Here is an 11,149-nt window from a genome sequence, read left to right as displayed (position 1 = left end):
CTGGCCTCTGACTTCATGATCTCCGGTCAAAACATTCGGGATGGTTTGAGTCAAATCCATTTCGCCTTCTCCAAGGCGACAGGAGTCTATGTCAATCATTGTCAAAAACCAACAAAGCCTTCCCAAGTTCCCAGAGGGTGGCCAAGTGGGACACCACTGGCACTTCTTGATTTGTCGAAAAGGGAGCCCGCCCCATTTCCCGACCAAGTTAGACACGAAATATTTCTGTATGTTATGTAAATTGCTTGGACCCAGTCACCACAGTGGAACAAACTTTGTTCACCGCCACGCAGGAATCGCCTGGCGTGTCTCACATTCAACTAGATGAAGAGTCTGGATCTCAGTGTTCGTCACTGACGCTCCACACGCTGATCAGAAGTCGTTGAATCCAAAAGGAGAACCCTCCTGACGCTCCTGATTCTCCTGATGCTCTGATGCTCCCGATGCAAACTGCCCCGGACGAGGCCCGTTATATGGAGTATAGGACTCGGTCGGTACATGATATTCGGGGCCGAGGAGACAAGAGGTCAAACCGGGCGTGCAGACTAATCACGTTAGTCAAATGCCGGGCTCTCTTTTCGGTCCCAGCCTCTGTCCTAGCGTGCCATACAGTCGGGACTTCATCAGGGGCCTGACATATTGAACGACTTCCTGCAATACAGTTAGAGTTCAGCCATGTCTTTGAGGGAAAATGACTCGCGTTGTAAAGTCAGGAATACTGCGGGCCGACTCCAGGAAGAAGCGAAGGACGGTAACCCTCGTTCTTTGCGGTGGAACTGATTCGCTTTGCAGCGGATGCGAATGCGAAGGGCTTGTTGCTTCGTAACGTGGCTAGATTGTCACCTCAGGGTGAGACTTGGTAAAGCTAAATCTATAGTATTTTAATATGGTGCTCCGGAAGAAAAGGGGGATTCCGACGTGAAGAAACATAGGGTGCGAAATTTCTCCCCGACCAGATCCCTCTCATCCGTGATGTGTTCACCGTACAGATACTCCGTGCTCTGTACAATGTTACAGTGTACACATATGGAGCCGCGGCCCAGTGGAGTGGTTCGTCGTTTCGGGGGGTCGCTTCTGCTTGTACGGAGTAGACAGACATAGTCGGTCAACTGCCAGCTGGAGCCTCCTAAGCCTCCCAAGCCTCCCAAGCCCGTCTCGCGCGCAGCAAATCGGCGATCGATGGGAGGGCTCTTTGGCGGCACGACCCGCTCGCCTCCAGTTTCCACGGATGCGGGCCTCATGTTCTCCGGGCATCCTGGACTCAAGTTCAAACATCGCTTAGGACTTGCCACTTCAGGATTTATTCAGCCGTCGAGTGCACCCATGGAATCGGCGGTATAGCCCATATCGGTTGTCAACATCCGTAGCGGGCCACCACGTTTTGGCTTAGAGCGGTATCATCGTCCAGCCTGTTGGCGTTTCCTCCGAAATCCCGCCAATTGCCTTTGAAAGTTCATGCAACTGGAAAGAGGCCATCCTTAAGGTTCAGACGGTCTGAGTTCTGACAGCTTGCAATCTCACCATCGTGCGTGTTCAATGATGTACCAGTGGATCGTAGTAATTACCCGTTGGGCTGCCGGTTGCCGGACGGGCAGAGGCACGTTTCTGAAGCCTCCACTTGACACTGGTCCAACGAAGAGAGTCCACAGACCCCCTAACCTTTTTTTTAATGGAGCTTCGAAGTCCCTTCCAGAAATGACCGGTTGCGTCAAACAAAGCCACCAACGTCTCTTGGGTTCGTCCTCCAATACGGGTACATATCGCAGGTTCCGGCCAGGAGCCTCCAGGAGATCCAACATAAGAGGACAATTTCTCCGTCCAAGTCAATGGATGGCTGTCATTGCTGTTTGCCCTCTGTTCCGACTCTCAAGCACCTGCCGCTTGCTTGTGCGCTGGCAGATGTGAATTTGGGTTCGGTTTTACGTAGTCCGCTGGCTTATGGTCCTTGCTGCCAGCTTGTTGAAACTTGACGGGACTAGATCAAGAATGAGGAGCCCGTCATCAATGGAGCTCATTGTCTCCCGGGGTTCGCCGTAGTACAACCCCACCAAGGCCGAACTCAGGCCTCAACAGGAAGGCGACTTCAAAACTGGAGCAGTTGATATGGTCGCGTAACCATTCCATCAGGATTAGTGGGCTCCTTGTCATCAACAGAACATCGCCGTGGACAGCAGTGCTCGGCTTTGTGTACGCCGCCATACCTACTTCAGCCTCTGTCGGATGCAGCTTCCCAGTGAAATAGCGTTATCGGCAGACTCTGTGACTGTAAGATGCCGGCCAAGGTGGCTCGTCGGCTCTGAAGTGTCCGAATATGAAGATCCTCCGGACGGGCACTGGAACATCGTTTGCATGGACCGAAAAGTAGGTTTGCCAGCGTATTTAGGGCCTTGCCCGTTGGCGTTGCAGTAATGGTCTGACGTGGGCAAATCAGGCTCCGGGGAGTTTGTTTACTCGAATGAGCGCCCGCCATGGAGGAATGCAACATGTCACAGCCAGCAGAAAAGAAAGATCCCGGACGGATTCGGTTCTGCTGTTTTCTGCCAGATGTCGAGGCTGGAGCGTCACATAAGTATCAGCACTTACAGTGTCGATCAATCTTGAAAGTGCCAGGGGCCTTGATTCCATACCCAAGCCATCTAGCCAACCCCTTTGAGTCCACCGTAATGAATACCCGGTAACTGGGTCCCATATGTTTGGGACGTGACACAGAGTCGGATAATAAGACATCCTCTTAGGCTGTACTTCTGCCAGGGATTGGTGCCAAGCAAATCCAGTCCGTTGCATAGCCGTCGACTGGAATCGCCTTTGCAGCTGCTGATCATTGTAGTCTGCCCTGACATCTGCTTATGACCTGCGCAGTTGGTCGTAGCCCGCTCCGGATCCTAGAAGGAGAACAACTCTTCCAGGCCAGCGCTGAGGGTGGGTTTCATCAGAAAGCGCCCCTTTCTCGGAACGCTGGCGTTCATATGGTGGATTCAGGCTGTGGGTTGAACACCGTTCCGTATTGACGGTGTCCGTGTGCCTTAGCAACGTTGCTGAAGACGACACAATTCTGCCACGTTGCCAGCCCCTTACAGCGTTGATACGGATTGGTCAGAACTGTATTAGTTCCATTAGATGCGATGGCTCTTCCCTTCATCGACACTCTTTAGCTGCACAACTTTTGCAGCATTAAATTGTGGATGTCGATGCACTTTTTCTCGCGCCTCCGAATTTTGAACAAGAGCGAAAGTGTCTGTTGCTGATAAAGACTGTGAGCCATTGCATCCCCTGGAAAGACGTTTTCGAGCATTGGTTTCTTGAAAGGGTTCTAGCAGTGCTAGAAAACATGGCTGCCACGTCCGTCATCCCCATAATCTGAGCGCCGAGTCCGAGGCTGAAAGCATCAATAGGTCCTTCAACGGTGAACGATTCAACAGAAAAGTCATGTACCACGATCGAGAATATCAAGATTACTCTCTTAGACATGAGACATATCTTGCGCCCGTTGATCTTGTTAGTTGAGACCGAAGACAACCTTGCTTGCTGCTCGGCTGATGAACACCATAAAGGAAGAAGAGACTCGGCTGAGAGATCAGCATGAGATATTGAAGATGGTATACCGAGACTGGGACAATTCTTTGCACCCGAACTTCATCGAAGACCCAGAATCGATACTTGACTGTGGGTTTGGTTCGGGGAACTGGGCCTATGACCTCGCAGAATATGATCCCAATTGCACAGTCAGTCATCGCGTCTTCCTCTCCCGGAAGCCCATTGCTGAAGTCACAGGTTATGGGAGTTGACATCTGTCCTCTGATGGCCCCTCCAGATCAACTAGACAACATGGATCTCCAGGTAACGGCCCAACCATACTCTAGCTTGAAAAGGGTGTTGCCAGAAACACACATTTCACCGCTCCGAAGCTGGTCCAGGGGTGCTTGACGCAGCTCGCAGTTTGGATTGCATCTGCTGCTTCACTTTCTCAGGCAACAGAGAGCTGACGTTCGTCTAGATTGCCAATCTCAACGACCGTATGGACTTCGCCGAGCCTGAAACCTTTGATCTCATCCATTCCAGGTTTGTTGCCAGCGGTATCTCTGCGACACGCTGGCCGAACTACCTCCGGGACATGTACCGGTAAGGAGGGGAAGGCTGGCTCACATACACGCAAGCAGCTGATGGTTGTCAGGCTTCTGCGGAAGGGTGGATGGGTCCAAGTAACAGAGTGGGATTTGAATTTTCGCTCCGAAGTCGGGGATACAGACGCCCTCCAAGCACTCCAGGAATGGAGCAGGTTATACATGCAGTCTCTGAGTCTGACGACTCGTCCACAAGGTAAAAAGAGCGCCAGGGTCACCCAGGACTGCGAGACATGGCTCCGCATGGCTGGCTTCGCTAGTGTGACCACGGATATAAGGGATGTTGCGACGTGTCCATGGCCTTCCGGTAAGTGTCTCTGAGAAATCTTTTACACAGTACCACGGTTTCCTGTCCAAATCCAGGGCTAAGAGCTGGGCGGCAGATACCCACCAGCGAAATATCGGTGAAGCCAACCTGTCCAACATGAAGGACCTGATACGCTCCCTTGCGCTATATCCTGTAACGCAACGGCAGCTGCGCAGCATTGAGGAGTTCCAGGCTCTCGTTGATAACGCATGTGCTGAGCTCGGTAACATCCAGGCCGAACCATACATCAGACTGTATATCCTCTTCCCCTAACCTTCACGGATGGGTTTGCTGATCACCAGGACAGGTACACAACCTTCGGGAAGAAGCCGTGAGATGCAATGGAATTCCCTGTATGTCGACAGAAGCTTGTATGGACTGTCCGGTTGGTATATTTTGATGCAAAGTGTCTCCACCAGGCACCTTCGAACACACAATCTCCGAGGACCCTGCGGATATCGAGCCAGCGATGAGGCAAGGCAACATCAAAGCAGCTCATGGCTATTTGGTCTCAGGAAGGGCACCCATCTTATCGACAGCTGCCACATGCAACTCGACAGCAGCCCGACAATGTGAATATCAATTCAACATCGGCAAATTCGCTCTGTGCACTGATATCTTCCAATTCTCAAAGTGTCAGTGAGCAGTCCATCGTACCAAACCTAAGCCTCGAAATTTTTGGATGTTTAAGCAGGCGATATGATTGTCAGATCCACAAAGTTCTGAAACCAACCCAAACAAAGGAGCTCTCTCGAGATTTGCAATGGCACCGTTAGCCGAGCAAGATTGGTGGAATATGCAGCAATTCAACCGGAGGGCTTGCTTGGTTCCAGCCTGCCGGCAGAAGACCTCAAGAAGGATGGAATTACTGCAGCTGAGCTTGGTTGAAAAGGTCTGCCGAACTGGTTTCCGACCTTTTCTTTCTTTGAACAGGATACGAAAAAAATTGTTTGCCGGTGTGGCTGTGGTCCTGTGGAAAGAAAGTGGCAGATTCTGCAAAGATGACAAACTGCAGTCTACGCGGCATCGGAGTATCAGAAGATATCCAGGCTTGGCTCAGAATGTCGACTTCAAGTTGGCCTGGTGGCGACTTCGTTAGTAGGCACCGCCGACAATGGTGGCAGAGATTCAGGCACGCAGCATGAATCTGGCACAATCGTGTCTCGCCAACAACCCTGGCCGCCATCGCTACCCTCCTTCATCAGAGTGTGGGAGCGGCCAGTCTCTATTTCAGCACCACCATGGCCAGCCATTATTGAACGATGCGGAATCCTTGATCTCGGCTCTGTCTTTCGCGAGCTCTGAAGAAGGTCGACAATCGCAGAATTGATGCTGTGACTTATTCGGCCATGGTTGTATCGAATACTTTCTTTCCACCGTTCCTGATATGAAGAGGCCCTATTGAAAGCACAGGAGGACTCGGTGTGTTGATAGATACACCAACGGTTGACTGACGTGCGCTAGCATTTGGCAAACTGGCGGAGATGTGTGAAGAGCGACTAAGGTGTACCTGCGAGATTTCCCATTGGGTCGGCGCCGATCCATTCGTCTTTCGCAAAGCTCTTCGACGGTGCCGTCAGCAGGGAGCTGCGGCAGTTCCACGACAGAGAGGAGATGCCGGCAAGTACGGATACAGGAAGGCCGAGATCAGTAGCGGAGGCCGATCGATACTCGAGGGGTGTGACACGAAGCGAAGCGAAGGCTTGGTGCTGGCTTGGTGCTTCGTCAAGGAGCATCGTGTTGTTTGGCGGGTATCTTGTCCTCAGCAAAGTTGCAGAGGACGCTATTTTGAACAAGAACAGAGGAGTTGAAAGCAGGAGAAAACAACGAGAGTAATGGACTCCGGGGTCTAACTTGGATTGAGGTTGAGGTACGGCCATGGCATGATCACCGCAGTTTGCTTTCTATAAGACGCATACAGGAGGTACCATTTAGTAGGTAGGTTGGGAACAGGACATCACAATCTGAACACGGAGAAATTCCAGTTGGGCTGCAACAGTGCCTACGTAGTCCATGGCTCTTGCACCACCCCTAAGCATCAAGAATCGCAGCACTGACCTTGAATGCTAGCGACCACCCGGACAAGCTACCGGATACTTCCCTCTGCTGCAATTTGTGTCTCTACCAGGTAACCACCACACACCCTGAAACAAGGCACCTACAAGGTGACCGTAAGTAGAGAGTAGATAGGTACCTGCCTGTAGTCCTTGTCTACCCCGGAACTCCGCCTGTGGACAAATGGAAGATCGGGTTTTAGGGGCCCTTAGCACTGCGCCGGGCGCTACTAGTAGGAGATCGCCGCCCCTAAGCCTCCTTAGCCTTTCGTTCAAGTTTAGCAGGTGCTTGGCGCTGACTGCAAGGCTCCTAAGGCATCGACTCCACCACTGCAAAAAAAAAAGATCCCAGGCGCCCTCGATGCTTGAATCCCTCCAGGGAGGCCCCGACAGACAGCCTTGACATAAAAGAGCGACACTCTCGACGCCGCAATCATGCCGTCTACATACAAGAAGGACAAACCGTGGGATACCGACGACATTGACAAATGGAAGGTAGGCGTCCTCTGGCCCTTCGTCGCAGCTCTTCCGCAAGGACAAACCCCGCTAACCTCCTGTTGTCCAGATCGAAGATTTTAAGCCGGAGGACAATGTCGGCGGAACCTTTGCAGAAGAATCCTCCTTCGCTTGCCTATTCCCAAAATATCGAGAACTCTACCTGAAGCAGGCTTGGCCGTTGGTTACCAAAGCTCTTGAAAAGAAAGGCATTGCCTGCACACTGGACCTGGTTGAGGGTCGCATGGAAGTCCGCACCACCCGCAAAACCTATGATCCCGCCGCCATCTTGGATGCGAGAGATCTCATAAAGCTGCTTGCTCGAAGTGTGCCGGCTCCACAGGTGCGTCAGGTGGTCAAAAACTCTCCTTTCTATCACCTTCTGGCTGACCAAGACTCTAGGCCTTGAAAATCCTTCAAGATGATGTGGCTTGCGATGTCATCAAGATCCGAAATCTGGTACGGAACAAAGAACGATTCGTCAAACGTCGTCAACGGTTGCTCGGCCCCAATGGCTCGACCCTGAAAGCCCTCGAATTGCTCACAAATACCTACATCCTCGTGCAAGGAAATACAGTCAGCGCCATGGGCGGCTACAAGGGCTTAAAGGAAGTGAGGAGAGTGGTCGAAGATTGCATGAACAACATTCACCCCATTTACCAGGTCAAAGAACTTATGATCAAGCGAGAATTAGCAAAGGACCCGGCCTTGAAGAATGAGAGTTGGGACCGCTTCCTACCGCAACTGAAGAAGAAGACACTGAGCAAGAGACACACGCCCTACAAAATCACGGACAAAGCGTCGAAGCCATACACGCCATTTCCTCCGCCACGCGAAAAGAGTAAAATTGATCTGCAGATTGAAAGCGGAGAATACTTTCTTGCGAAACAAGCAAAGGAAAGAGCCAAGGAGCAAGAAAGACTCGAAAGACAGAGGGAGAGGAAAGAAGAAAAACAACGCGAGCGAGAGCAAGCTTTCATCGCGCCCAAGGAAGACCTATCCCAGAAGAAGACCAAGAGGAAGGCTCCGGTGGAGGCAGAAGCCTCGAAGCCTAAGAAGCATAAGAAGAGCACTCAGTAACGGGCACCAGATCTCTGGAAGCAGAAATCCTGGAGTATTTCTCCGCGGGTCTTCTCTAGCAGATTCCGTCGTTGCTTCGTGATTGTGCTGCTTGATCGCAACACGACTACGATTCGATGTCTAGGTGACCGCACCCCCATTCTCGACGCAAGGGCGAGGTCAGGGGACATATGCAATTTGGACCGCACTGTCCATACCAGACCGCAGCGAGGCGGGCCATGTTTAGGACGACCCGCAAAGGCCTCAAATCAGGGCATGATACACCGGACTTGGAACCTGGTATTAAGTCCAAGCCACTATGTCAACGGATATAAAACTTTCCTGTCGAAAGGGCGTGCAGTCTGAATGCCCTCGTTCCATGCAACAAAGCACACTGCCCACTCGTCAAACACCGACCGGCAACGGGGAATCTATTACCACGGGACCGCGAATCTGTTCTCTCCGGACTGGATTTGCAGTCACCATCATAATTTATATCAGATCCAGCAGGCAACAGCAACAGCTCCCACCAATTTGAGCGCCCCGGGTCTCTTTTCTTCTTACCGGAAAACGGTGAAGATCCAAGAACTCTTTTGTCCGTGAAAATCATGGCTCCTCTGCGGAGGGCGCGGAGTATGCGCCAGTAGGATTTGACGTTAAAGCTCTATGTAGCTACGAGCCCAGCAACCAGATTTAGCTCTCTTCTCACACAGTTTCCAGCTTGACTCAATCTACTTGGATATCCGGTCATTGTCTGCAACAGGTCACTCCCGTCACAGCAGTCGAAGAGCGTCGCCAGGTCCAAGAGTCTAGTACAAATTTGTCTAAGCTAACGTGGGAAGACAGGGACCGGCCTTTGAGTTCTGGTGTTTCTCTTCAGCTGGCTTGTTTTGACCCTCGTTCAGACTTTATTGCCGACACTTCCAGGTCGTTCTCTCAGTGGCTCGGCTAAATGCGTGACCAGACGAAAGATGGAGAAACGCCGAAGCTCGATGTTGGTAGGAAGGTTTCTCCGATCCGGGGTCGGCCTCGTGCATTGCAGCCAATCAGAGAGCCTCGCTCAAATCGACGCTCTTGGTGTGTTCGGGGGGTTTGGGCGAAAGAAACAACATGGGGTTTGCGGCAATTGTTTTGGCCAATCTCTCCTCCACAGGCACGTTGAGATGGTCCCTGAGCTATCCAGTCCCTCCAACAGCCACTCGTGCGTGCAGCTCTCGTAAGGATGAGCTGTACGATTGCCTCTAGGCTTAGCCTAGATCGAGCTGTAGGAAGTATAGCTCTGGACCCCGAGCGTCAGTTGACTACGGCTGTTCAGGACTCTCCCCGTCCATACCATGCAAATGAAACCTTCAAATTGCTATATAAGCTTGCCGGATCACCTTGCTCAGAGATCACTTCTTGGTCAACAGGATCACCCCTTCTTCGGCAGAACTGCTGAATCATCTCACACACGACAGACTCTGTCCCAGACGTATATGAGCTGACAAGCTTTCGCCTTTGAGAGTTTTGAAATCCTCGTTGGCAATCCGGCGTGGAAGGATACAATTTCAGAGTCATTCCCTCAGACCCGGCATTTCCTCTCTCAGCTTACCCAATACATTCTATCTCACCGCCAACCTCTTCAGGATGAATCATGACGAGACAATCACTGAAAGCCCGCCGCCATCCAATGCGGATGCGGCAACAAATCAATATCGCAAAAGCATTGTCAACCAAGGCCTCACGGGTGCTTCGGCCCTCACAGTCAGACAGTCCATCTTTCCCATCACCTTGGTCACCATACTATTCTTCCTTTGGGGCTTCGCGTATGGCTTGCTTGACGTGCTCAATGCCAAGTTCCAGACATCTCTGCACATCACTGCGGCCAAAGCTGGCGGGCTTCAGGGGTCATATTTCGGAGCGTATTTCATCGGGCCGTTGACATATTCGGGCTGGATCGTGCGCAAGTACGGATATCGAGTCACCTTCATGTCAGGGCTCTGCATCTATGGCGTCGGAGCCTTGATGTTCTGGCCCTCTGCCGTCTACAAGTCGTTTGCCGGCTTCTGTGGCAGCCTGTTCATCGTTGGATCGGGCTTGTCGACGCTCGAGACGTCTGCCAATCCGTTCATCGCCACTTGTGGGCCACCCAGGTTGTCGGAGTTTCGCCTGGAGTTCTCCCAGTCGTTCCAGGCTATTGGGTCTGTTGTTGCACCCCTTCTAGCATCCCGCGTATTCTTCAAGAATACCCAGTCGACCGACCTGTCCCATGTTCAGTGGACCTACGTGGGGATTGCGGCCTTCGTCTTCCTCCTGGCCGTGGTGTTCTTCTTCAGCCCGATCCCAGAGGTTACCGACGCCGACATGGCTCTTCAAGCGGAACAGTGCGCCGATCTGACCGGGTACGAGGAGAAGCCACTGCGACAACAGTACAAGCTCTTCTTTGGCGTTGCGGCCCAGTTCACCTATGTCGGGGCCCAGGTTGCCGTCGCGTCCCAGTTCATCCGCTACGCCCAGGAATCAGCCGGCCTTTCGGCAGACGTTGCCTCAGATCGATATGCGATCGGCCAGTCCCTGTTCGCCATTGGCCGATTCATCGCAGCAGGCTTGTTTATGTTTGTGAAGCCGCGGATTGTGCTGATGGTCTTCATGACCGCCATCATGATCTTTATTGCCTGCGCCATGGGCATCTATGGCGAAGCGGGCGTGGCGATGCTGTCGTTGGTATTGGCCTTCGAATCGTGTATCTTTCCCACGATATTCACGTTATCGATCCGCGGGTTGGGCCGGCACACCAAGCGAGGATCGTCGTGGATCGTTGCCAGCGTTTGCGGCGGTGCCTTGTTCCCGGCGCTGACTGGCCTTGCGGCCGACCACATGACGTACCACAAGGCCATGTGTGTTCCGCTGGCCGGGTTTTTCGTCAGCTTCGCCTACCCGATCTACTTGAACACGCTGTGCAGGAAAGAACTGGATGGGTTCCGCGAGACGAAGATTGGATACGTCGACGAGAGACGCGGCACAATAATTGGAGATATCCACGACATTGAGACTTTCGAGGCAATGCAAAAGAAAAGTGTGGTCAATTTTGAACAGGTGTGAAGGGGAGACTTGGATTCCGGTAGTGGGGTGGC

At 52.3% G+C, this 11,149-nt stretch overlaps 3 protein-coding genes across 3 annotated transcripts; all 3 read left to right on the top strand.

Moving 5' to 3' along the window:
* Positions 1-3,328: 3,328 nt before the first annotated feature.
* Positions 3,329-4,701, top strand: A1O3_00763 (uncharacterized protein; the record flags this gene model as incomplete). Its single annotated transcript, XM_007730913.1, has 7 exons — positions 3,329-3,339; positions 3,393-3,495; positions 3,552-3,722; positions 3,772-3,837; positions 3,995-4,119; positions 4,172-4,428; positions 4,505-4,701. 7 exons carry the CDS (start codon positions 3,329-3,331, stop codon positions 4,699-4,701), a joined length of 930 nt encoding a protein of 309 aa, XP_007729103.1.
* Positions 4,702-6,917: 2,216 nt separating this feature from the next.
* On the top strand, positions 6,918-8,057 carry A1O3_00762 (ribosomal RNA assembly protein KRR1; the record flags this gene model as incomplete). The annotated part of the gene is made up of 3 exons (XM_007730912.1): positions 6,918-6,977; positions 7,048-7,320; positions 7,380-8,057. 3 exons carry the CDS (start codon positions 6,918-6,920, stop codon positions 8,055-8,057), a joined length of 1,011 nt encoding a protein of 336 aa, XP_007729102.1.
* A 1,605-nt stretch (positions 8,058-9,662) lies between these two features.
* Positions 9,663-11,117, top strand: A1O3_00761 (MFS transporter, FHS family, L-fucose permease; the record flags this gene model as incomplete). The annotated part of the gene is made up of 1 exon (XM_007730911.1): positions 9,663-11,117. The coding sequence occupies one exon, from the start codon at positions 9,663-9,665 to the stop codon at positions 11,115-11,117; it is 1,455 nt and encodes a 484-aa protein (XP_007729101.1).
* Positions 11,118-11,149: the final 32 nt, after the last annotated feature.

The sequence above is a fragment of the Capronia epimyces genome (assembly GCF_000585565.1).
Source record: "Capronia epimyces CBS 606.96 chromosome Unknown aczIQ-supercont1.1, whole genome shotgun sequence".
Taxonomy (NCBI): Eukaryota; Fungi; Ascomycota; class Eurotiomycetes; order Chaetothyriales; family Herpotrichiellaceae; genus Capronia; species Capronia epimyces.
Note: the sequence above shows the minus strand (reverse complement) of the source record. Positions and strands in the feature narration are given on the sequence as shown.